Genomic DNA, 22,064 nt, shown 5'->3' on the forward strand with positions numbered 1-22,064 from the left:
GGCAAAAGACCCAGAAGAGGCAACAATATTGAAGGAGGACAAAGTGGACGATGGACACTGCCTGACTTCAAGACTTACTGTAAAGTGACAGTCATTAAGACAGTGTGGTACTGGCCAAAGAACAGATAAATAGATCAGTGGAACAGAATAGAGAGCCCAGAAATAGACCCACATAAATACAGTCATCTGATCTTTGAGAAAGGAGCAAAGGCAGTACAATGGAGCAAAGAAAGTCTTTTCAACAAATGGCGCTAGAACAACTGGACATCCACATGCAAAAAAAAAAGAATCTAGACACAGACCTTACACACTTCACAAAAATTAACTCAAAATGCATCACAGACCTAAAGGTAAAATGTAAAACTATAAAACTCCTAGAAGATAACCTAGGAGAAAACCTAGATGAACTTGGGTATGGTGATGACTTTTTAGAGAATTAAAAGACAAGCCACAGCCTGGTAGAAAATATCTGCAAAAGGCACATCTTTTTTTTGTGAGGAAGATCAGCCCTGAGCTAACATCCGTGCTAATGCTCCTCTTTTTGCTGAGGAAGACTGGCTCTGAGCTAACATCTATTGCCAATCCTCCTCCTTTTTTTTTCTTTCCCCAAAGCCCCAGTAGATAGTTGTATGTCATAGCTGCACATCCTTCTAGTTGCTGTATGTGGGACGCAGCCTCAGCATGGCCTGAGAAGCGGTGCGTCAGTGCACGCCCTGGATCCGAACCTGGGCTGCCAGTAGCGCAGCACATGCACTTAACCGCTAAGCCACGGAGCCGGCCCTGCAAAAGGCACCATCTAATTAAGGCTATTATCCATAATATGCAAAGAACTCTTATAAGTCAACAATAAGAAAACAAGCAACCTGATTTAAAAAATGGGCCAAAGACCTTAACAGACACCTCACCAAAGAAGATATACACACATGGCAAATAGGCATAGGAAAAGATGCTCCACATCATTTGTCATCAGGAAAATGCAAATTAAAATGAGATACCACTACACACCTATTAGAATGGCAAAAATCTGGACCACTAACACTAAATGCTGGCAAGGATGTGGAGCAACCAGAACTCGCACACATTGCTGGTGGGAATTCAAAAGGGTACAGCCACTTTGGAAGACAGTTCAGTGGTTTCTTACAAAACTAAACATACTCTTACCATATGATCCAGCAGTCACACTCCTTGGTGTTTACCTAAAGGAGGTGAAAACTTATGTCCACACAAAAACCTGCACACAGATGCTTTTAGCAGCATTATTTGTAATTGCCAAAACTAGGAATCAACCAAGATGTCCTTCCATAGGTGAATGGATAAACAAACTGTGGTGCATCCAGACAATGGAATATTATTCAGCACTGAAAAGAAATGAGCTATCAAGCCATGAAAAGACATGGAGTAACCTTAAATACATATTACTAAATGAAAGAAGACCATCTGAAAAGGCTACTTACTGTATGATCCAAGTATATGACATGCTGGAAAAAGCAAAACATGGAGACATGAAAAAGATCAGTGATTGTTAGGGGTTGGGAGGAAGAATGAATAGGCAGAGCACGGAGGATTTTTAGGGCAGTGAATGTACTCTGTATGATACCGTAATGATGGACACGTGGCATTGTCTATTTGTCCAAACCTGTAGAATGTACAACATCAAGAGTGCACCGTAATGTAAACTATGGACTTTGGGTGATTATGATGTGTCATTGTAGGTTTATTAACCGTACCACTCTGGTGGGGGATGTTGATGATAAGGGAGGCTACACATGTGTGCGGGCAGGGGGTTTATGGGAAATCTCTGTACCTTCCCTTCAATTTTGCTGTGAACCTAAAACTGCTCTAAAAAAATGAAGTCAATAAAAAATTAAATCAAAATATCACATTTATATCCTTTAAGATAGATTTTTTTTTTTACATTTTAGAACTTTTGAGTGATCATAATATTAAGTCATAAAGTAAAGGCCCCCCTCTAGGGCCGGCCCAGTGGCGTAATGGTTAAGTTCGTGCGCTCCGCTCGGCAGCCCAGGGTTTCGCAGATTCGGATCCCAGGTGCAGACCTACGCACCGCTTATCAAGCCATGCTGTGGCAGGCATCCCACATACAAAAAGTAGAGGAAGATAGGCACAGATGTTAGCCCAGGGACAATCTTCCTCAGCAAAAAGAGGAGGAGTGACAACGGACGTTAGCTCAGGGCTGATCTTCCTCAGCAAAGAAAAAAAAAAAAAGTAAATGCTCTCTAAAATGAAGATATTACAATGTCATACTCTCTAAAATAAAACTCTATGTGGCTTCATGGCTAAATTTCATCAAGGTCAGCAAGCACTGTTAATGCTAACGCTTTTGAAAGCATTATAATGATTTTATAAACATTGAAAACTACGTAAAAACCCAGATTGTGAAAAAATATTCATTATATCCATAAAAAGATATGGAGGTACTGAATTACATTTATTGCACAAATGGTCCCTTCAGCCCCACGAGTTACACCTGGCTCTGTGCCTGCCAGTGACGACTGCTCATCCGTGTGCTGGTTTCACTCCTGTCACTGTCTTGTTCAGCTCTGTAACCTCCCCAGGCCCAGCACCGCATCCTCCCCAGAGAGGCTGTGTGCTGAATGAGCAAAAACAGTAAAAGCCGTTTACAAACAGAATAAAATAAGAATCATTTTGTTAGTAGTGGCTTCAACACCATCTGTTCTAAAGGAACTGAACTGTGTAGAAGAATATGCTGAAGAATAATCTATAAATCATTAATTTTACAGTAAGTAGAAAAAGGTGCTTAAAAACAATAAAACCAATATACATATATAATCACAACACAATCAAAATATATATGAGATGAGAGGAGTATGGGCTATACCAGAAATAGTAAGACAGTGGGAGCACTAAATTTAGAAACAAATATTTTAGCCCAGCTTAGAGAGGAAATATTTAAATAAATTAGGGTAGAGAACTAATGTAACATGATTTTTAATGCTAATAAGGAAGATTACCAGCAAGCTTCAAAAACAAGAAATTCAGGGGCCGGCCCGGTGGTGCAAACAGTTAAGTGCGCGCGCTCCGCTGCGGCGGCCCAGGGTTCAGCGGTTCGGATCCCGGGCACGCACCGACGCACCGCTTGGCAAGCCATGCTGTGGCGGTGTCCCATATAAAGTGGAGGAAGATGGGCACGGATGTTAGACCAGGGCCAGTCTTCCTCAGCAAAAAAAGAGGAGGATTGGCATGGATGTTAGCTCAGGGCTGATCTTCCTCACAAAAAAAAAGAAAAGAAATTCAAAGAAATAAAAAATGTTCGGTAAATATTTGAGTGCCTGTTTACCAGGCTTTCTGTCCACGTCGATTCTCTACTAGAGCTAAGACAACATATGGCTGCTAATAATCCCCTGTGGGCATTAGAAGAGGCTCCAATGGAAAGGAGAGACAATACCACTTTCACAAGAAAAATGAATATAACCTAGAAAATGTGACCAGTCATAGAAAATATCCAAACCTGTAGGAGCTGTGGATTAAATCAGCAGGAATCTGTCATTCTACACACGCCCCTTTGCAGCAATTAATAAAAGCAACAGTAGCAAAGCCTGGAAGAGATGCCGTCACACCAGAACTTTATTTCACAATGAATGAACATCTGAAACGGGAAGTAAACAGGAGCATAACGAGAACGGCGCTCAGGAGATCACATCCAAAGAAATTCAAGACAAGAAAATAAAAACCAGATTAAGGATACAGTTTGCAGCTCAATTTGTTTTTATGGCACATTGAAATGAAAGGCAATGCAGCCCTTAGACTCGGGGTTTTTTAATAAACTCTGGTTTTTAACAACCCAGAACACAGCCCTGTAATTAGCTGTAATTTACTGAGATAGGGAATCTTGAACACAATATAGTGAAAACTGAAACCTCAGAGGAAGAATATGAAAAAAATACAAGTCATAAGAATATGATTATTGCTGCAAGGAACTTGTAGCTATTTGTAGATTAATCCAGAACTATGTCACATGGATCTAACAGTGCAAGAAGAAATTTTGGGCTGATCTATGGTTGAGTCTGATCTAGTTTTTTCAGATTCAGTGCCCCTTCCTCTGGGCACATAAATCCCAGAAGGCTGCATGTAGCTGCGACCTTCCCAAGACCCTAGAGGTCCAAGGTGTCATGCTGAAAGGTTAGCCATCCAAGTGACCTTTTGAAGCTCAGTAACATACAGGTTGGGGTCACTCCCGCCACACACAATGCTCTATGGAAATCCTACCAAAATGCTTCCTAGAGGAGGAAAGACTCATTTCTCATCACCTTTCTGGAAAGCGTCCATAGACCACATCAGACTGTCTCAGGGTTCCTAGTTCTTTTCTTCTAGAAAACAAGATGCAATCCCTTTGGGACCACTAAATTAATAAACCCTGAAATAAACTGCACCAAGACTTACGAGTTTGTTTTCAATAGAACAGTTAAATTTAAATGGCAATTTTAAAAACTGAAAAACTTCCCCCTTATCTCTAGCTGGATCTTCACTGGAGGTTGACAGTTAGGGTAAGACAGCAAGAAACTGTGTATCCCGCCATGGAACACAACTTGTAACTTCTAGCACTGATCTAGAATCTTACATTATTTATAAATATATTACATGACTGTGTGACAGCACCGTCAACAGGTGACTATTTTAAAAGCCCATTTCTTGGATAAGAAGGCAGAGGGTGCTGCGCATCCACAACTCCTTCAAGTCTGGCCACGCCCTGGCTCCGTTTAATCGTGGACCTGAACAGGCTCACTGAACTAGTCTACAGTGACCCGAACCCTAGAGCAGAACACTGTAAAACCAGCAGCTGCATAGGAAAGGCCTCAGCATCCTCGCTCGTGGTGCTTACAGTACCAACGAAGTCAGTTCCAGGCAATTTTGGGATGTCCATAAGGCTGAGAAAAGAAAGAAAACGTAAGACTGATCAGATCAGCAGTCTCTGGAGTATTAATCCCATTTTAAGAAAGAGCTCAAAGCACGATATAAATGGCTGTTTTCATTAACAGCTAAAAAGCTTTGACCCTAAGCCATATATGAGGCACCCTATGACTTTTTTTAGGTACCAGACCTAAGTACCTTTTTCTCATGTGCTCTGTGAAACCCTGATCCCAAGACACTCTCTGATCCATGCTCAAGTGAGTTTAGAAAATGCTGTTCCCTGCACCGCGAGCCCCGGCCGGTTAGGACAGTAATGTTCTGCAGCAGCTGTAGTACCTGCTCGCTCTGTTTCATCAGCTTCCCAGGGTGATCCGACCACAATGGGGACAGCCCCTTCCTAAGATTTTATTTATTTATTTATTTTTCCCCCAAAGCCCCAGTAGATAGTTGTGTGTCATAGCTGCACATCCTTCTAGTTGCTGTATGTGGGATGTGGCCTCAGCATGGCCGGAGAAGCAGTGTGTCGGTGCACGCCCGGGATCCGAACCCGGGCCGCCAGCAGTGGAGCGTGCGCACTTAACCGCTAAGCCACGGGGCTGGCCCGAGAGAGCCCCTTTCTCTTGCAGCACTTGAGAGCGCCACGGTGGACAGAGTGGCCCTGGTAAACGAGGGGCAGAGGCCACGTGCCTACTGGGCCCTCGCTCAGTTCCCGAGTGCTTTAGTCATCAGCTCCCTCAGAGCAGGAGTGACAGCCTTTGCTTCTCTGTGCTCCCCGCAGTGCCCTGCACAGGGGGCCACTCAAGTACTTTGAGAGACAGAGGAGGAAGGAGAGGATCAGACAACAGGCAGAGGGCAACCGGAGGTGCCAGAGGAGGAGAGCAAGGGAAACAGGGCCCCTGTTCACCTGCGCTTCGCTGTCTGGACAATGAGCACCTAGCACCTCTGCTCCTTCACCTCTCGCCAGCTGCACCAAAGCTTTTCTTAGATTGCCTTTGTGCCAAATGGGGTTGACAGGAATGCAACTGAGCAGTCAGGACCTCAGCCTGTGGGCTGCAGGGGCAGGAGCCACAGCAAGATCACCTCAAGGGCTGTTTGAAGCCCAACAAGGACTGACACAGACCCCATGTTGAAGTTCCCTACTGGTCGAGAAAGGAGAAATACAAAAGAGGAGCAAGGAAGAATCCGAGCTGGCTGGGCAGCAGAGCTGAGCCCAGGGCTGTGAACAGGCGTGGAGGAGCAGGGGCCAGGCTGAGTGGCTCGGCAGAGGTGGCTCGTCACCTGCAGGCTCCCTACCTTGGGCCGGTAGCCCTGCTCGGCCATCATCTTCGCCTCCTGCTGCAGCAGGGCGTCTGTGACCTGCTCGGCCTGCCTGGCCTCCTCTTCCTCCTCCTCCTCCTGCTGGTCTGCTTCCCACACCTGCAGCTGGCGCTCTGCAACCTGGGCACCAAGAGCAAAGTCAACCTGAGACAAAGCCCACAGGGAAGAGCCCTGCCTCTGATCAGGAGGGAAAGCCTGCGGATCTACTCTGGCTGGAGGACCAGAGCTAACAGTGATAGCATGTGCCAATAAACAGAAAGGGCATTTATGGTATTGGAAGAGGTTACGTGTGTGGTCATATGTACCGTGTAAAAAGCTCTGGATGTGGCCACGTGTTTGAAAGAATCTTTTGTGTTATGTGTTAGGTACTGAACTGAACAGAGAATTGTGGCCCAGTGAGCCAAACGCTTACAGGCACAGACAGGACAAAGAGATGATGGACGGTAATGACAGCTTTGCTCCCACGTGAGACGCAGGAGCTGGAGTGGAGTCTGACCTACATGCAATCAGGAGGGTCAGGGTTTCAGCTGGGAAAAAGGGATGCACTGAGCTCACATGTGGGCTTCTTGGACGAGGTACTAGTGCCAGGCTACGGAAATAAGTCAAGGGTCTCTGAGGCCTGTGCCACGATGCCAGACCCACGGCAGGCCTGCTGCCTGCAGCTCTTGTTCCCTTGCTGAGGCCACCTCCCACCCACGGGCTTAGCCCCACCTGGCCTTCCAGCTCCTGTTTCCTGGCCGATTTCAGTTCCTCACTCTCCTCCTCCTCCCGACGAGCTGACTCTCTTGCCTCCTCAAGGTTTTGCATAAGTTGCTCCCTGTGTCTTAGAGATTCCTCTTGCGCCCGTCGGTTTTCTTCAATCTTTTCTTGTATTTGTTGTTGTCTCCCTGCCAGAACCTATCCTCAGCAGAAAGGAGAAGGGAAGATTTTAGTTTGACTCTAACAGACACCTGTTCTACCAGCTGTGGACAGGCTGCAGCTGGAGCTACACCAAGACCCAGCCTATCCTCAGCCTCAGGCCTAAAGACGCCCGACGAAGGCAAGTCCCAACGACAGGATTTGGTCAAAACCATGTCGGCCATGGTTCCCGCCCCACCCCGGCACACAAAGTATCCACAGACTGTGCATTATGGAGAGACATCTGAGCACCAAGAGACCGAAGGAGGCAGGGACGCATCTCCCTCCCCAAGGGCACACAAGAGCAAAGGTGAGCCTCACTTCCTATCAGTGGGTTCTAGGAAAAAGAAAGAAGCCAGAAGCCAGTCAGATGACCAGAGGTAGAGTCTGCATCATCTCCACAAGCTTCTGGATTTAAATTTACTGCTCAGAGCAGCAAATACCTGCTGCGTTTGAAGCAGGATCATGGCCTACCACCAGCCCAGACTGTGGTCAGGACTTAGGAACCAGAACGGCTGGAAGCCACCTGCCATCCCCGACAGTTATGCTCTCTGGAGGGGACATGAAAAGTGGTACAACTAGGAGGAACATCTTAAATGGGGAAAATCAGAAGATACTGGAGAATACCTGGTATTCACAAAAGTGAAAAAGCACCAATTGCGACGTGACTTCCAGGGATTTCCAAAGGTAGTGTACTGACATGCACGAAATATAATTTCCATTTTAAACCACTTTAAGATAACTTTCAATGCACGGATAAGGAAGACTTTTTCCCCAAAAGACTTCCTTTTATTTGGGGTGTATCTTATATGCATTACTTAAATTCTGACAAATGGTTATGTTCTTCAGTCCATTTCTGGTTATGCACCCCAAGAAAAAAAATCCTAAATATGGAAAAGCCTTATGCACCAAGATGTTCACTGCAGTGTTTCTTATAATGGCTCAAAATTAGAAAAAAACAACTGGGCCTGGCCCCATGGCTGAGTGGTTTAAGTTCTGCGTGTTTTGCTTCGGCAGCCTGCGTTCGCGGGTTCAGATCCCAGGCGTGGACCTACTCCACTCACCCACTATGCTGTGGTGGTGTCCCATATACAAAAAAAATAGAGGAAGATTGGCACATATGTTAGCTCAGGGCTAGTCTTCCTCAAGCAAAAAGAAAAAAAAAACAAACGAGGAGGAATGGCAATGAATGTTAGCTCAGGGTGAATCTTCCTCAGCATAAAAAAAAAAAAATTAGAAAAAAACGGAGTAGTCATAAGAGGGGAATGGAAAAAACAAACTACAGTATACCCAAGTGATGATACATTATGCAGGCATCAAAATGATATTTATAAAGAAGAGGTAATAGTACCTTAGAATGCGCGAAATCAAATAGCACAGTATAATAAAAAACATGGAGAAAAAAATATTATGCATAGAAAGAGAAGAGTAGAAGGAAACAGTGATTGTGGCTATGTAGATGATGTGGTCTGGGTGACTTGTTCTCACTTTTCTGTACTTCTGAACTTTTTTTTAAATAAGCTTATATTACTTTTATATTAATATTAAATGTCCATTTAAAATAATCAGAACATTTGGCGGGGTCAGTATGTGGCCGCTAACCCCCAGACCTCTGCCCAGGGACTGGCCAGGCCACCTCTGCCACAGGCAGGATTACCTCGCTCATCAGTCTGTCCCGTGCGCTCCTCTCCCGGGCCCACTCGGCCTCTCTCTTTTCCCACATTTCCTTGGCCTCCTCCCTAGGGAAACACAAAGCGGATGACAGCAAGCTCCTTGCCACCAGCGACGGCAGAAGAGAATGAAAGAGCCAACAGGGCCCCAAAGCGTCGCGCAGACACATCTTCTGTGGCGCCGACCTTCAAACAAGCTTATCCACACAGACTTCCACAAGATGACACAAGGACAGCCGCACAGAAAGTAGTCCTGCAGTAGGCACTTAAGCTCCCTTCTTTAATACTCCACCTCCTTACAAAAAGCCCTTGCGATGACTTGCACCCAGGCCATCGAAACACTGAGGTGGGGGTCGGCCCCGTGGCTTAGCGGCTAAGTGCGCACTCTCCGCTGCTGGCGGCCCGGGTTCGGATCCTGGGTGCACACCGTCGCACCTCTTCTCCGGCCATGCTGTGGTGGCGTCCCACATAAAGTGGAGGAAGATGGGAATGGATGTTAGCCCAGGGCCCGTCTTCCTCAGCAAAACAAAGAGGAGGACTGGCAGTTGTTAGCTCAGGGCTGATCTTCCTCACCAAAAAAAAAATAGAAGAAACGCTGAGGTAAATGACACCATCAGGACCCTGGAGAGGGAGAGGAGCACTGCCGGTGCCTGAGCTCTGTCACCTTGCTCCTGGTCACTGCTAGCTCGCCCTGTGGCCTGGGGCAAGTCAGTGACCTCCTCCAGTCTCTGTGACCTACCACTTGGCTGGATGTCAGGATTAAATAAGATCAGGATTATATAAGATGAGGACTGTAAAGCACTTAATGCAGTGTCTGGTATGCAAGTGCTCAATAAATGGTACCTGCTATTCGATTATTTCACTCTACTAGATTAATTTTTAGGATCCAGACCCATTTATATAGACCTAAGAAGCATTCAACACGTCCATAATTTATAACAATCTCCTTTCAAATTTCTAAGATTTTAGATGAACAGATCCTTACTCTAAACCCTAACGATTTCCACCTTAAACAACCTAAAGGAAACACCCCCACAACCCAGGTCCATTAGCAAAGATGTGCTCCGCACGAACAGACATGTTTCAATAACAACAGGCGTCAGGCCAGCCCCGTGGTTTAGCGGTTAAGCGCGTGCGCTCTGCTGCTGGCGGCCCGGGTTCGGATCCCGGGCGCGCACCGACACACCGCTTCTCCGGCCATGCTGAGGCCACGTCCCACATGGAGCAACTAGAAGGATGTGCAGCTGTGACATACAACTATCTACTGGGGCTTTCAGGGGGGGTGGGGAAATAACAACAGGCGACCCTCACAGCGCCCACGGGATCTGAGGTACCAGACGAGAGGCCAGGAGTGTCCGGCCCAGACAGCTGCCGCCTCTCACCTCAACAGCATCTGCAGCTCTGCCTCCCGCGCCCTCTCCAGCTGCAGCTGCTCCTCGATGACCCGCTTCATCCACGCCACATCGGCCAGGGCCTGCTCCCGCCGGGCCAGCTGCACGCGCTGGTTCTCGTCCTCCTTCTCCAGGAGTGCCTGCAGGATGCGCCTGTCTGCCTCCTAGAGGAAGGAGGAGGACAGTGGGTGCGGCGCAAAGCCCTTCTGCCGCCACAGCCTCCTGCTCCTGCCAGAGACACTCGAGATGCTTCCAAACGTTCTCTACAGAGAGACGGAAGACACTGGGATGTTCCCAAAGAGTCAGGGTAGAGCCACTTAGAGATGGTTTAAAACGACACCGCAGAGGCCTGGGAGCTCTTCTCTGTCTAAAGGGAGACCCCTCTGCCACCACACGGTGTCCCTGCCCTCAGACACATCTGGAGCACAGTTTCTTACAAGGCAGTTTGGCAGCAATTCCACTTGTAAGAACATAGACTACAGAGACACAAATGCACAGAGACATATGCACAAAATGCTCACTGCAGCTATTAGGTAAGAGGGACAAACCAGAAACGACCCAAATACCCACGAGTGGGAATTAGCTGTTATGGACATCCACACAGCGGAAGGCTGTAAGCGACTGCAGGCGCTCTAGAGGCCTGGAGAGGGGAAAGACGTCCTTGGGGAAAAGCCGCACGACAGGACCAGCAGCAGTGGCGCTGCCACCCGAGCGCTGCCCTGACTGTGGCAGGCAGGACAGGGGGACCTGGGGTCTGCTCGCTCACTCCCCTCGTCCCGTCTCAGTGAGGGAGCCCATCAGAATACCTGACACGAATACCGGGCAGCTAGTAAAGAAGAACAGGCTCAGTTAAGTCGACCGATCTGAAAGCTAGAGGCTTACTGTTGGGTAAACAGGAATGCCACTGCAAGTACATTTAAAAACAAACAACAAAACCAAACCCCACTCCCCTGTATGTGTGTGTGTGTGTACACCCGTCTAGAAGGACACACACCAAAACAGACACCTCTGGGGAGGGGCAGGGGTGGCAGGGGCTGGTCAAGGAGATTCTCACTTTATGGTATAATTCTTACCAGGACACACACATTCCTGAGCAATAGAAAACACGTTTTTCAAAAGAGGGGGGACAGAAATGCCAGGATGTCTCTTCAGACTTACCAGCTCCTCTTGGATCTGCTGTGTTCGTCTATTGAGTTGCACATTATACTGATGTCTCAAAAAGCGTCTAAAAATGAGCAAAACGTGGGTTGTCTTGAGTGTCTTATAAAGAATTAAATGGAGGTTAACAGCTACTTACTACAGGTGGGATCCTCCCTGGTTTCAGGGGTACCAACGCAAGGCTGAGAAAGTGAGAGGCTCGCCCCCGGGAAGGGCAGGCGTGGGGTCGGGGGAAGCCCTTCTCACACACCCCAGCTCTGCCTTCTGCCGGAACGCTGCCATCTGCTTCCTCTCTTCCTCCAGCCTCTCCAGCTCCCACCGCTGCTTCCACAGATTCTCCTGCTCCTTCTTCAGTTTGGTGGCCTGTGCTCATGATGACAGTAAACCCAATAAAGATCACGAGAACCTGAGCTTCCTTCACCCCTCATCTCCATTGTTAGCAGACACTACACAACAAGGGCTGGCCTGGCGCCTGGTGATCACAATCCCCTTCTACCTCCAGGGCTCTGAGCCCCTGGACCAGCTTAACTCACTCATTTGTCCCATCTCAGCAGAGTCATTTCCTCTAAGAGCCTTTCCCAACCCTGCAGACAAGGATGAGCCCCGTGCTGCGTGCTCCCACAGGACCCTGTACCTGTTCACGCTTTACTGTAATTGAACATCTGTCTCCTCCACCTGACACTGCTCCTGCCCTGAGGGCCAGGACTGTGGGCCTTGCTCACAGCTGTCTCTCTAACACCCAGCCCAGTGCTCAGACCCTAGAATAAGTAGTGGGCACTAAGGGTCTAATTCTTGAATCATTCAGGCCTGGGGAAAGGGGGGGTGCTCCCTCATCTGAATGGGAAGATCTAGCCCCTTCAGGGAAACTACACAGTAAAAACAGCCCCCTGGAGCACCAAGGTACATAAAGCAACTATTAACAAACCTAAAAGGAGATATTAACAACAACACAATAATAGTAGGGGACCTTAACACCCCACTCTCATCAATGGACAGATCATCCAGACAGAAAATAAATAAGGAAATAATGGACCTAAATGAAAAACTAGATGAGATGGACTTAACAAACATATACATCCATCCAAACACAGCAGATTATACATTCTTCTCAAGTGTGCGTGGAACATTCTCAAGAACAGATCATATGTTGGGAAACAAGGCATGCTTATATAAATTTAAGAAGACTGGAATCATAACAAGCATCTTTTCAGACCATAATGCCATGAAGTTAGAAATCAACTACAAGGAAAAAACCAGGAAAGTGACAAAGCTGTGGAGACTCAACAACATGCTACTAAACAACCAATGGATCACTGATGAAATCAAAGGAGAAATCAAAGCATATCTGGAGACAAATGAAAATGAAAATACACTGTACCAACTCATATGGGATGCAGCAAAAGCAGTCCTGAGAGGGAAACTCATAGCAATACAGGCCCACCTTAACAAACAAGAAAAAGCCCAAATAAGCAACCTCAAACTACACCTAACAATTAGAAAAAGAAGAATAAACAAAGCCTAAAGTCAGCAGAAGGACAGAAATAATAAAAATCAGAGCAGAAATAAATGAAATTGAAATTAAAAAAACAGTAGAAAGGATCAATGCAACAAAGAGCTGGTTCCTTGAGAAAATAAAATTGACAAACCCTTAGCCAGACTCACCAAGAAAAAAAGAGAGAAGGCTCAAATAAATAAATTAGAAATGAAAAAGGAGAAATTACAACAGATACCACAGAAATACAAAAGATTATAAGAGAATACTATAAAAAACTATATGCCAACAAATTGGACAATCTAGAAGAAATGGATAAATTCCTAGACTCATAAAACCTCCCAAAACTGAATCAAGAAGAAATAGAGAACCTGAATAGATCAATCACAAGTAAAGAGCTTGAAACAGTAATAAAAAACCTCCCAAAAAATAAAAGTCCAGGACCAGACGGCTTCTCCGGAGAATTCTACCAAACATTCAAAGAAGACTTAATACCTATCCTTCTCAAACTATTCCAAAAAATAGAGGAAGATGGAACACTTCCCAACACATTCTACGAGGCCAACATCACCCTGATACCAAAGCCAGGCAAAGACAATACTAAGAAGGAAAACTACAGACTAATATCCCTGATGAACATAGATGCAAAAATCCTCAACAAAATATTGGCAAACTGAATACAGCAATACATTAAAAAGATCATACACCATGATCAAGTGGGATTTATACCAGGGACACAGGGATGGTTCAACATCCGCAAATCAATCAATGTGATACACCACATTAACAAAACGAGGAATAAAAACCATATGATCATCTCAATAGATGCAGAGAAGGCTTTTGACAAGATCCAACATCCATTTATGATAAAAACTCTCAACAAAATGGGTATAGAAGGAAAGTACTTTAACATAATAAAGGCTGTATATGACAAACCCACAGCCAACATCATAGTCAATGGGGAAAAACTGAAAGCCATCCCTCTGAAAACAGGGACAAGACAAGGGTGCCCACTCACCACTCTTATTCAACACAGTACTGGAGGTTCTGGCCAGAGCAATTAGGCCAGAAAAAGGAATAAGAGGAATCCAAATAGGCAACAAAGAAGTGAAACTCTTGCTGTTTGCAGATGACATGATCTTATATATAGAAAACCCTAAAGAATCCATTGGAAAACTATTAGAAATAATCAACAACTACAGCCAAATGGCAGAGTACAAAATCAACTTACAGAAATCAGTTGCATTTCTATATACAAACAATGAACTAACAAAAAGAGAACTCAAGAAGACAATCCCATTTAAAATTGCAACAAAAAGAATAAAATATCTAGGAGTAAATTTAACCAAGGAAGTGAAAGACCTATACAATGAAAACTATAAGACATTATTGAGTGAAATCAATGATGACATAAAGGAATGGAAAAATATTCCATGCACGTGGATTGGAAGAATAAACACAGTTAAAATGTCCATACTACCTAAAGCAATCTACAGATTCAATGCAATCCCAATCAGAATCCCAAGGGCATTCTTCACAGAAATAGAACAAAGAATACTAACATTCATATGGGGCAACAAAAGACCCCGTATAGCTAAAGCAATCCTGAAAAAGAAGAACAAGGCTGGAGGCATCACAATATGAGTATGACCTCAAAACATACTACAAAGCGATAGTAATTAAAACAGCATGGTACTGGTACAAAAACCTATGTTCATCGCAGCATTATTCACTATAGCCAAGACATGGAAGCAACCCAAGTGTCCCTCGACTAATGATTGGATAAAGAAGATGTGGTATATACATACCATGGAATACTAGTCAGCCATAAAAAAAGACAAAATCGTCCCATTTGCAACAACATGGATGGACCTGGAGGGTATTATGTTAAGTGAAATAAGCCAGAAAGAGAAAGACAAACTGTGCATGATTTCACTCATCTGTGGAAGATAAACCAACACACAGACAGACAGAACTGTCCGGTGGTTGCCAGGGGCTGGGGGTGGGTGTGGGCACAAGGGGTGGGGGGATGCACTTATATGGTGACTGATAAACAATAATGTACAACAAAATTTTCACAATTAAAAAAAAAAATTAAAAAACAAAAAACAGCCTCCTGGACCAAAGATCCTCACAGTTTATGCCTTAAGACCCAAAACCTGCAGAGGTTTTGGGGAGAGCTGTGTTCTAGAACATCAGACTAAGTCAAGTCTACTTAGTGCACTGGAAAATCCAATTTCTAAGACAGCTCTCAGAAAGCAGGTCTCTAAACACGTCTACAAGAACAGGTATTATCTCCATGTCGTTAACATTCTAGAATCTGGGCATACAGCGTCAAGAGAGGAGGCCATGGTGGCCAGGGGCCGGCCCTCACCTCCATCTCCTTCACCTGCAGCTCCTCCATCTGCCGGAGCAGTGCCTCGGCCTGCAGTTTGCGCTCCAGCTGCCTCCTCTCCTCTTCTGCTTTCATCCGTTCTAGCGCCTCCCTTCGAGCCGTTTCATATTCATTTTCACACCGCTTGTTCTCTTCCCCTTCTGTGGCTTCTTGCTGCATGGGCCAAATGAACCCCGGTCAGGATCTGCAGGGCCCAGTTCCTCATTCCAACATGTCTACACCAGAGTAGGCCGGGCCACTGAGCAGCTGTGTGACTGCGGGCGAGGGTGCACCTCCCTGGGCTTGGTTCTCACTGTGGGAATGTGCGAGTGATGGTCCCCTCAGAGGCGAGCCTGGGGAAGTCCTCAGCACAGTGCCTGCCACAAAGGGGGGACTCAAGAGCATCGAGGCTCCTCCCACTTCTATAGTTCAACAAACTACTTCCCAAAATGAACCCGGAGGCAAAGTGCTGGGTTCACGGAGGTGTAGACTTTTATCCCCACGGGTGCTACTGTAAGCCAAGGTCAAGAGTTTATGACGCAAATTATATCAAAAGAGACTTCCAGCAACAAAAACACCCTTTAAGATGCACGTTCCACCTACCATCGACCAGCCTTGGTCACCTGGTCTTATTCTGCCCCGGGAATGATCACATAGGATTCAAGTATGTGTACGAGCAACACACGTTCAGTTTTAACATGTGTTAAGTAAACTGAGAAAGAGTCTATTCCTGGATTGGCCTCATTAACATTAAAAACAAGAAACAAATTCAAAGACATGGAGACAGTCTCCCACCATAGCGCGTGGGACTATTTCCAGAGTCACAAGCCACACCTGTTTCTTTTCTTCTTGCTGTGTTTCCCAAGAGTTTATCACGTGCTTCTTGTGAAGGTCCAATTCAATCTGAGGATGAGAAGGGGCAGAATATGAATGTCCTCACCGGTCCACCTGACAGATCTTCACGTGCAGCACAGTGCCATGCACTGGAACGTGACCATGACTTCCCTCTGTGAGGACTCAGAGTGGCCCAGGGGTCTTGGAAGCTCATGGTGAGCCCAACACACGTAGTCTGAACGCAAATCAATTAGACAACCACAGGCCAGGCAGTTCTAAACCAACCTCAAGACTGGAACAAAGTCAAGTTCCCTTGGGGTTGAGCAGGAACAGCTCAGCAGACACTGAAATGGAAATACAACCTCAAAGGCCACCCTGGCTGGTCTAAAGGACGCGGGGCCCCAGGGCCGCAGGAGCTGGGGGAGGGGCAGACAGCTCCCTGTCTGGCTCCCCAGCACTTCCTCCACACAACAGCGGCTGTGCAAACACGTATCCCTGTAGCACAAGATGCACGCTCTACTTGATGCAACAAGTGTGGGGTTATTAATAATCTGGGTTTAGAGAATCTTTTGGATCAGAACATGAATTGCAATACTCTGTCCAAAAGCTTTTGTTTGGGAAATTGTTTATGAAAGTTTAAATTTCCGTCTCAACTTACAAATATGAACATTTACACCTAACTTGAATGTTCTGAATAAACTTTTCTGAGTGAGTGACTTTAGAGGACCCCTTAGCCCAACAAATGGCCAGGGAGAGGGGTCCCCCCATGGTTTAGTGCTAACTGCACAATACTCCACAGCACCCAGATGCTTCATTACTCATGACCGGCAATTTCTACATGTAATCATGAATATATAAATTAACACCACCAAACGCATACACAAACTGTTAGCTGAAATTAGTTACTGAGCTCAGTGATGTGATCATCTCCCTCTAGCCCAATCTCCACTGAACAATGGCACCCAAGCCATGACGCACCCCCGCCACCTCCAGGTCCTGCAGATTTGTCCTCTCTCCTGCCACCCCAGTTTGGGCCTCACCATCACTCACTGGGCTGCTACAGCCGCCCCTCACCTGGCATCACCTCTTCCCACCCCTCTCCACATGGCTGCCAGAGCTGCTGCTCCCCAAAATGCAGCTGGGATCCCATTCCACCCCTGTGTAAAATCATCCAGGCGCTCCCCAGTGCTTCCAAGGGAAGGCTGCACAAGGCTGCCGAAGTCTGGCCCCGTCTGCCTCCCCAGCCTCAGCTCTTGGGGCTCCCCCTCCCTATCTGACATCCTAGCCTCCCAGCCACTTGTAGCTCCCTGGACTCGCTCTGCTCGCATGACTCAGATCTGCTTCTTGCACGGTTGCCTCGATCTAGAATGTCCTTTCCTCACTTCTACACCATCAAGTTAACATCTCATGTCCTTCCAAACTCCTCCACCCCAGCAACTCCTCTGGGATGCCTCCCCGACCTCCCACTGAGTTGGGTGCACTGCCCTGACGCCCTTCTTCCCAGGCCTGCCCAGCACCGTGCATCCTGCACTGTTACAAGCTGCCCACTGCTCCCCCACTGGACCGTGAGCTCCTTAAGAGTGGAGACCACCTCTGATCTCCACGCCCCGACATGTGGACACTGCAGCAGATGTTCAATAAACAGTGGTTAAACAAGCAAATGAACCAAATCTTCTGCATGGTGCTCTTTTCCGGTGGCTGAAGTGTTCCCTCCTCTGTTTGACCCCAGCACAAGATCCAAGTTTAAAACAAGCTGGCTAAAATTATTTCATCTACTTAGGCAAATCAACGGAGGGATCTCCTTGGTTTTCACCTCTCGAAGTCTGGGGTTGTTCTTTTTCCAGTGTTCGTACAAAAGCTGTTCGGCAAGCTGTCAAGAAAACACAGAGAGGGAAAGCTGACGTTGCTTTTCAAATCCACTCACATTTTGGAGAACCGGCAATGGAAGTCAGCTCAGGCTAAGAGCTGCTCCACTGGCACGCTGTCACTACACCTGCCTTCAGACCTCCTGCCTGCCTGGCACCCCTGGCTCCGGGAGCCAGACACTTGAGTGGACCTGGACAGCATGACAAATCACTCTTACAATGGTGACAAAAGGGGGCCAAAATCTGATGTTTCAGATGGGTCCTAGATGCTACAGACCTGCTTCCAAATATATAGCAGGCTTAAAACACAGCTTGGGGCTCACCATTCCACACAACTACTTTGGAAGATAAAATACACCAGTCCCAGGCCTTTGTGGGACCATAGAACTTGAATAAAGAAAAAGGACTCAGATGTAATGATTTAAGGGGCCAAAGAAAAGAGGGATGACTTATGCAAAACACACGTGAAGAACAACTTAGAGTAAGCACTTTTCCCAGCTGGCTCGGGAGTTATCGCCATCTCACCAGACCAGAGCACCCAGCGGTGACCCCACATGCACAACGCTGATGGGCTCGGGATGCCCCGGCTCCATAGCTTCCTAAAGGGCTGTGAGAAGTTACCAGTTTCCTTTGCTCTTCTCGGGCCGACTTCAGATTCCCGTGCCGCTCCCGGATTCTTCTTTCCCGCGAGTTCATGCTCAGCCTCAGCTCCTCCAGTTCCTTGGCCAGCAAGTCCTGCTCCTCCAGCAGAAGCTGCCTGAGTCTCTCCCGTCTGGCTTCCAGATGCTTCCTCTTCTCCTCCTTCATCTTCTCACGCTGATAAGCATGCATGCTGGGTGAGAAGGAGCCCACCGTAAATCAATCATGCCACAGCCACACGTGGAACGCTCTGCTCTGCTGTGTGGGTAAAAGAGGCTGAGGGAGACTTAACATGCTGACACGGGAAGGTGTCCTCCAGCCAAAGTGAAGAGAGCAGGTCACAGAACACTACGCATTGTAGAATCTTGTTTTATATTTGTATATATTTATATACACACACAAATGGGAAAAAGTATGAGAGGACATGAATCAGGCTGTTAACTGTGGTTCTCTCTGGGGATGTGGAGTTACAAGAAAACTTCCAGATTCTCCAGATTATTGCTTTATCTTTTGCAGTGCAAAAGTTTTACTTCACTGAGGGTCTTTTTTTTCAATTTACAGTTGGAAAAACCTCATGCAGGTAATCTACGCTGTTCCGCAAACCCCTCGAGAAAACATGCTGTCACGCCACACTCTCCTGGTCCTTAAGGCCACATCCCCTCCCCAGCAGATGGCCCCCCAGCATCATCCAATCACAGTCACTACACAGTTACCTCTGCTGGTAGGAGGTCTTGGAGCTCCATTCTGCCTGTTTGGAGCTGCAGAGGTCGGACATCCGGAAGTAGTGGCTGTTCTGATCCCACTGCTGCCGGAGCCGGGCCTCCTGCTCTCGCTGTCGCTGTCGTGCTGTCTGCTGATCCTGGAGCCTCCGGCTGCACCAGTATGAGGGCAGCGTGGGGAGGGCCATCTGAGAACAGCAATGGTAGGAAAATGAGTCGCTACAACCCCAGGAACCCTCACAAGCTTGGCCTCATCCCTTTCATAAGTGGTCCTCCCCGCCTGGCTGCACGCTGGAATCGCCCGGTGGAGGATGGCCCCATTCCAGACCAATTAAATCAAACAAGTCTTGGTGTAGGCCCCAGACATCAGCATTTTTTAAATGATCTGCCATCACGGTTGCGAATCATCGGTTTAAATAAGCCTAGATGGCACCCGGCTATGGGCAGACACCATCAAGGGCACTGGAGATGGAGACAGGGAACCACTCTTAGCAATGCTGGACCAAGCACAACAGGGCCTTGTATGCTCTGCTTAAAGTAACACGGATAGTAATTTAAGGAACATGTGTATGTGCCAAACTTTTGACATTCATGACCTTTTCATTGTTATAATCACCCCATTATTCGGCAGGTGAAGCAGCTTAAGTTCAAAGAGGTAAAGTGACTTGCCCAAGACCACAAAGCTGGGAAGCAGAGGAAATAAGAGAGCTGGGATCCTAATTCATGTCGGTCAGAGACCTGGGCCCGGGCTCTGTAGACTGCAAGAGGCTGCCAGTTGGGAGCACGATGCCCCGGCTTTGGCCAGAAGGGGCCTAGCCTAGGTGTCACACCTGGAAGTTTCCTGGGTTACATGGAGGGCAGATCCCTCATCCTACAGATGGAGAAACTGCTACCCAGAGAGAGGAGTGGATTTGCCAGGGTCACAGAGCAATCAGGGAACACAACTGGACTCTTGAATGCAGAGCAGTCTCACTCGGGACACCTTTTCCCCTGACCCAACAGCTGCCCGCATGTGCAGGGTTTACACAGTGCTTGACTGGGACAGTGCGTAAGGAACGTCTGCTGAATAAGCCCATAGGCCCGGGTCCACGCCAGGTCTCAGACTCCGAGGCCTCCAGAGCTGGGGGAAACCATCCGCGGCTGTGGGCCAAGTTTAGCCTGCGGCTGCCAGTTGATGCTCTGTCTCGAGACTGTGGCGGGCTTGACAGACTTTCTTCCTCGCCCTGTGAGCCGCCCGTGGATAAATCTTTGCACCAGGAGCCAAGAAACTTAAGATTCCGGTGCCGGATCGGCCACCCACAAGCTGAGCGGCTCCCTGAACCCCGGAAGCCAGCGCGGGGCCGCCTGCGGCCGGGCTCTGCGGGTCCCGGCTCCCGGCCGCGCCCCACCTTCCCACTCACGTTTCCGAAGAGTCCCCCGGCCCGAGCTCCCGCGCGCCTCAACCAAGCCCGGCCGGTCCCGCCGCGACACTCCGCGGCAGCGCAGCACCAACGCCGGCCGTTTCTCGTTGCCCGGGCAACGGACCGGTGACGGAGCGCCGCGAGGGTCAAGCCGCCTCCCGCGCAACGCCGGGCGCGCAGAGACAGGAGGCTGTGGTTTTTCTCTGGCGCCCCCTCGTGGTGGGCGGGAGATAATCGCAAACGTCGTTAGTCCTGGAAACAGAAGGATGATGGAAAAGAATCCACTTACTACACAAAATTCAGGATGGTGGTTACCTGGAGGAATGAAGGTGAGGGTGGGGGGAAATCAGGGGGGTACGATAGGAGAGGGGAATAACAATCAGTGGTTCTTAAGCCTGGCTGCACATGAGAATCATCTGGGGAGCTCTTAAAAATACAGATGCCTTAAAAAATAAAATCCAGATGCCCAGACCAAACTCCAGACAAATCCCATCAGGCTCTCTGCGGGTATCAGTGGCTATCTAAGCTCCCCAGGTGGGTTCAGTGTGCAACCAGCTGGGAGAACCACTGGTGTAAGTAGATATGAGTTATTGGTGACTTTCCATTGTCCTCTTAGATTGGTGGTGGGTTCAAGGGTGTTCATTCTGTTAGAATGTTTTATAACTCACGAGTGTTACAAATAATGTTTTATGTATCAACTATTTCATTAAAAAGATAATAAAGAAAAATATTCACTCTTTCATTCATTCTCCTGTTATTTTCTTCATGTCTTCTTCCTTTCATTCCTTTATCAGTTTCTGTTTTTCCTGGATACAGTATAGTATCCTGTTGAACATCGTGGTCTCTATTCCAACCTCCACCACGCAAGTTGTGTGGTCTTGGGCGGGTCACCTGATCACTCTGTGCCTCAGCATCATGTCTGTGAAATGAGAATGTTACAGTAATTGAACAAGGGGGCCATTGGACCAGGGTGGCTCTAACGGCTCTGTAGCCCAGCTACCAAACCGAAACCTAAGCCGGAGTCAATGTGCTCGAATCCAAGAAAATGGAACTTACCAATCACAGTCAAGTAGGCTTCCCCAAATAAGGCCACCACTACATCCAATCAACCCATTTCCTTCTGAGTCTTCTCTATAGAAACCTCTCCCCTGGTTCCTGTTGGTGGAGCGCTCCCAAACACCTTTGGTTTGACGCTCCCCAATTTGAATCCATGTATGCTCAAATAAACCCTTGAAAATTTTAATGTGCCTCTGTTTACCTTTTAACAAGAATACCAACAGTGCTGCTTTCTAGGGCTGCCTCCTGAGAGGAAATGAAGATTTAAATGATGAGTGCCCTGGAGCAGAGCACCTGGGGCATCTCCAGCGAGCATGCTTTCTTTCTCATCTCCCTTTTCTTGACATGTGTTTACTCGGAGT

At 47.4% G+C, this 22,064-nt stretch overlaps 1 protein-coding gene across 2 annotated transcripts; it reads right to left on the reverse strand.

The window, feature by feature from the left end:
* Nucleotides 1–3,588: 3,588 nt before the first annotated feature.
* TCHP (trichoplein keratin filament binding) lies at nucleotides 3,589–20,730 on the reverse strand. Of its 2 annotated transcripts, none has more exons than XM_058531611.1 (13): nucleotides 20,647–20,730; nucleotides 19,241–19,434; nucleotides 18,510–18,720; nucleotides 17,837–17,893; nucleotides 16,024–16,092; nucleotides 15,205–15,363; nucleotides 11,574–11,686; nucleotides 11,324–11,390; nucleotides 10,157–10,329; nucleotides 8,762–8,843; nucleotides 6,919–7,104; nucleotides 6,184–6,327; nucleotides 3,589–4,907 (listed from the first exon to the last, which is right to left on the reverse strand). In XM_058531611.1, exons 2-13 carry the CDS (start codon nucleotides 19,432–19,434, stop codon nucleotides 4,875–4,877), a joined length of 1,488 nt encoding a protein of 495 aa, XP_058387594.1. In that variant the 5' UTR covers nucleotides 20,647–20,730; the 3' UTR covers nucleotides 3,589–4,874. The 2 variants fall into 2 exon arrangements, with proteins under 2 accessions (XP_058387594.1, XP_058387593.1); XM_058531610.1 differs by having other exon boundaries at nucleotides 15,190–15,363.
* Nucleotides 20,731–22,064: the final 1,334 nt, after the last annotated feature.

This window comes from Diceros bicornis, chromosome 35 (assembly GCF_020826845.1).
Source record: "Diceros bicornis minor isolate mBicDic1 chromosome 35, mDicBic1.mat.cur, whole genome shotgun sequence".
Classification (NCBI taxonomy): domain Eukaryota; kingdom Metazoa; phylum Chordata; class Mammalia; order Perissodactyla; family Rhinocerotidae; genus Diceros; species Diceros bicornis.

Coding starts and splice junctions, on each gene's coding strand:
- TCHP (XM_058531610.1), bottom strand. CDS start 19,434: ATGGCCCTCCCCACGCTGCCCTCATACTGGTGCAGCCGGAGGCTCCAG. Junction 18,721..19,240: donor AAGACCTCCTACCAGCAGAG/GTAACTGTGTAG, acceptor CTTCTCACCCAG/CATGCATGCTTATCAGCGTG. Junction 11,391..11,573: donor CGGCAGAAGGCAGAGCTGGG/GTGTGTGAGAAG, acceptor GCTCATTTTTAG/ACGCTTTTTGAGACATCAGT.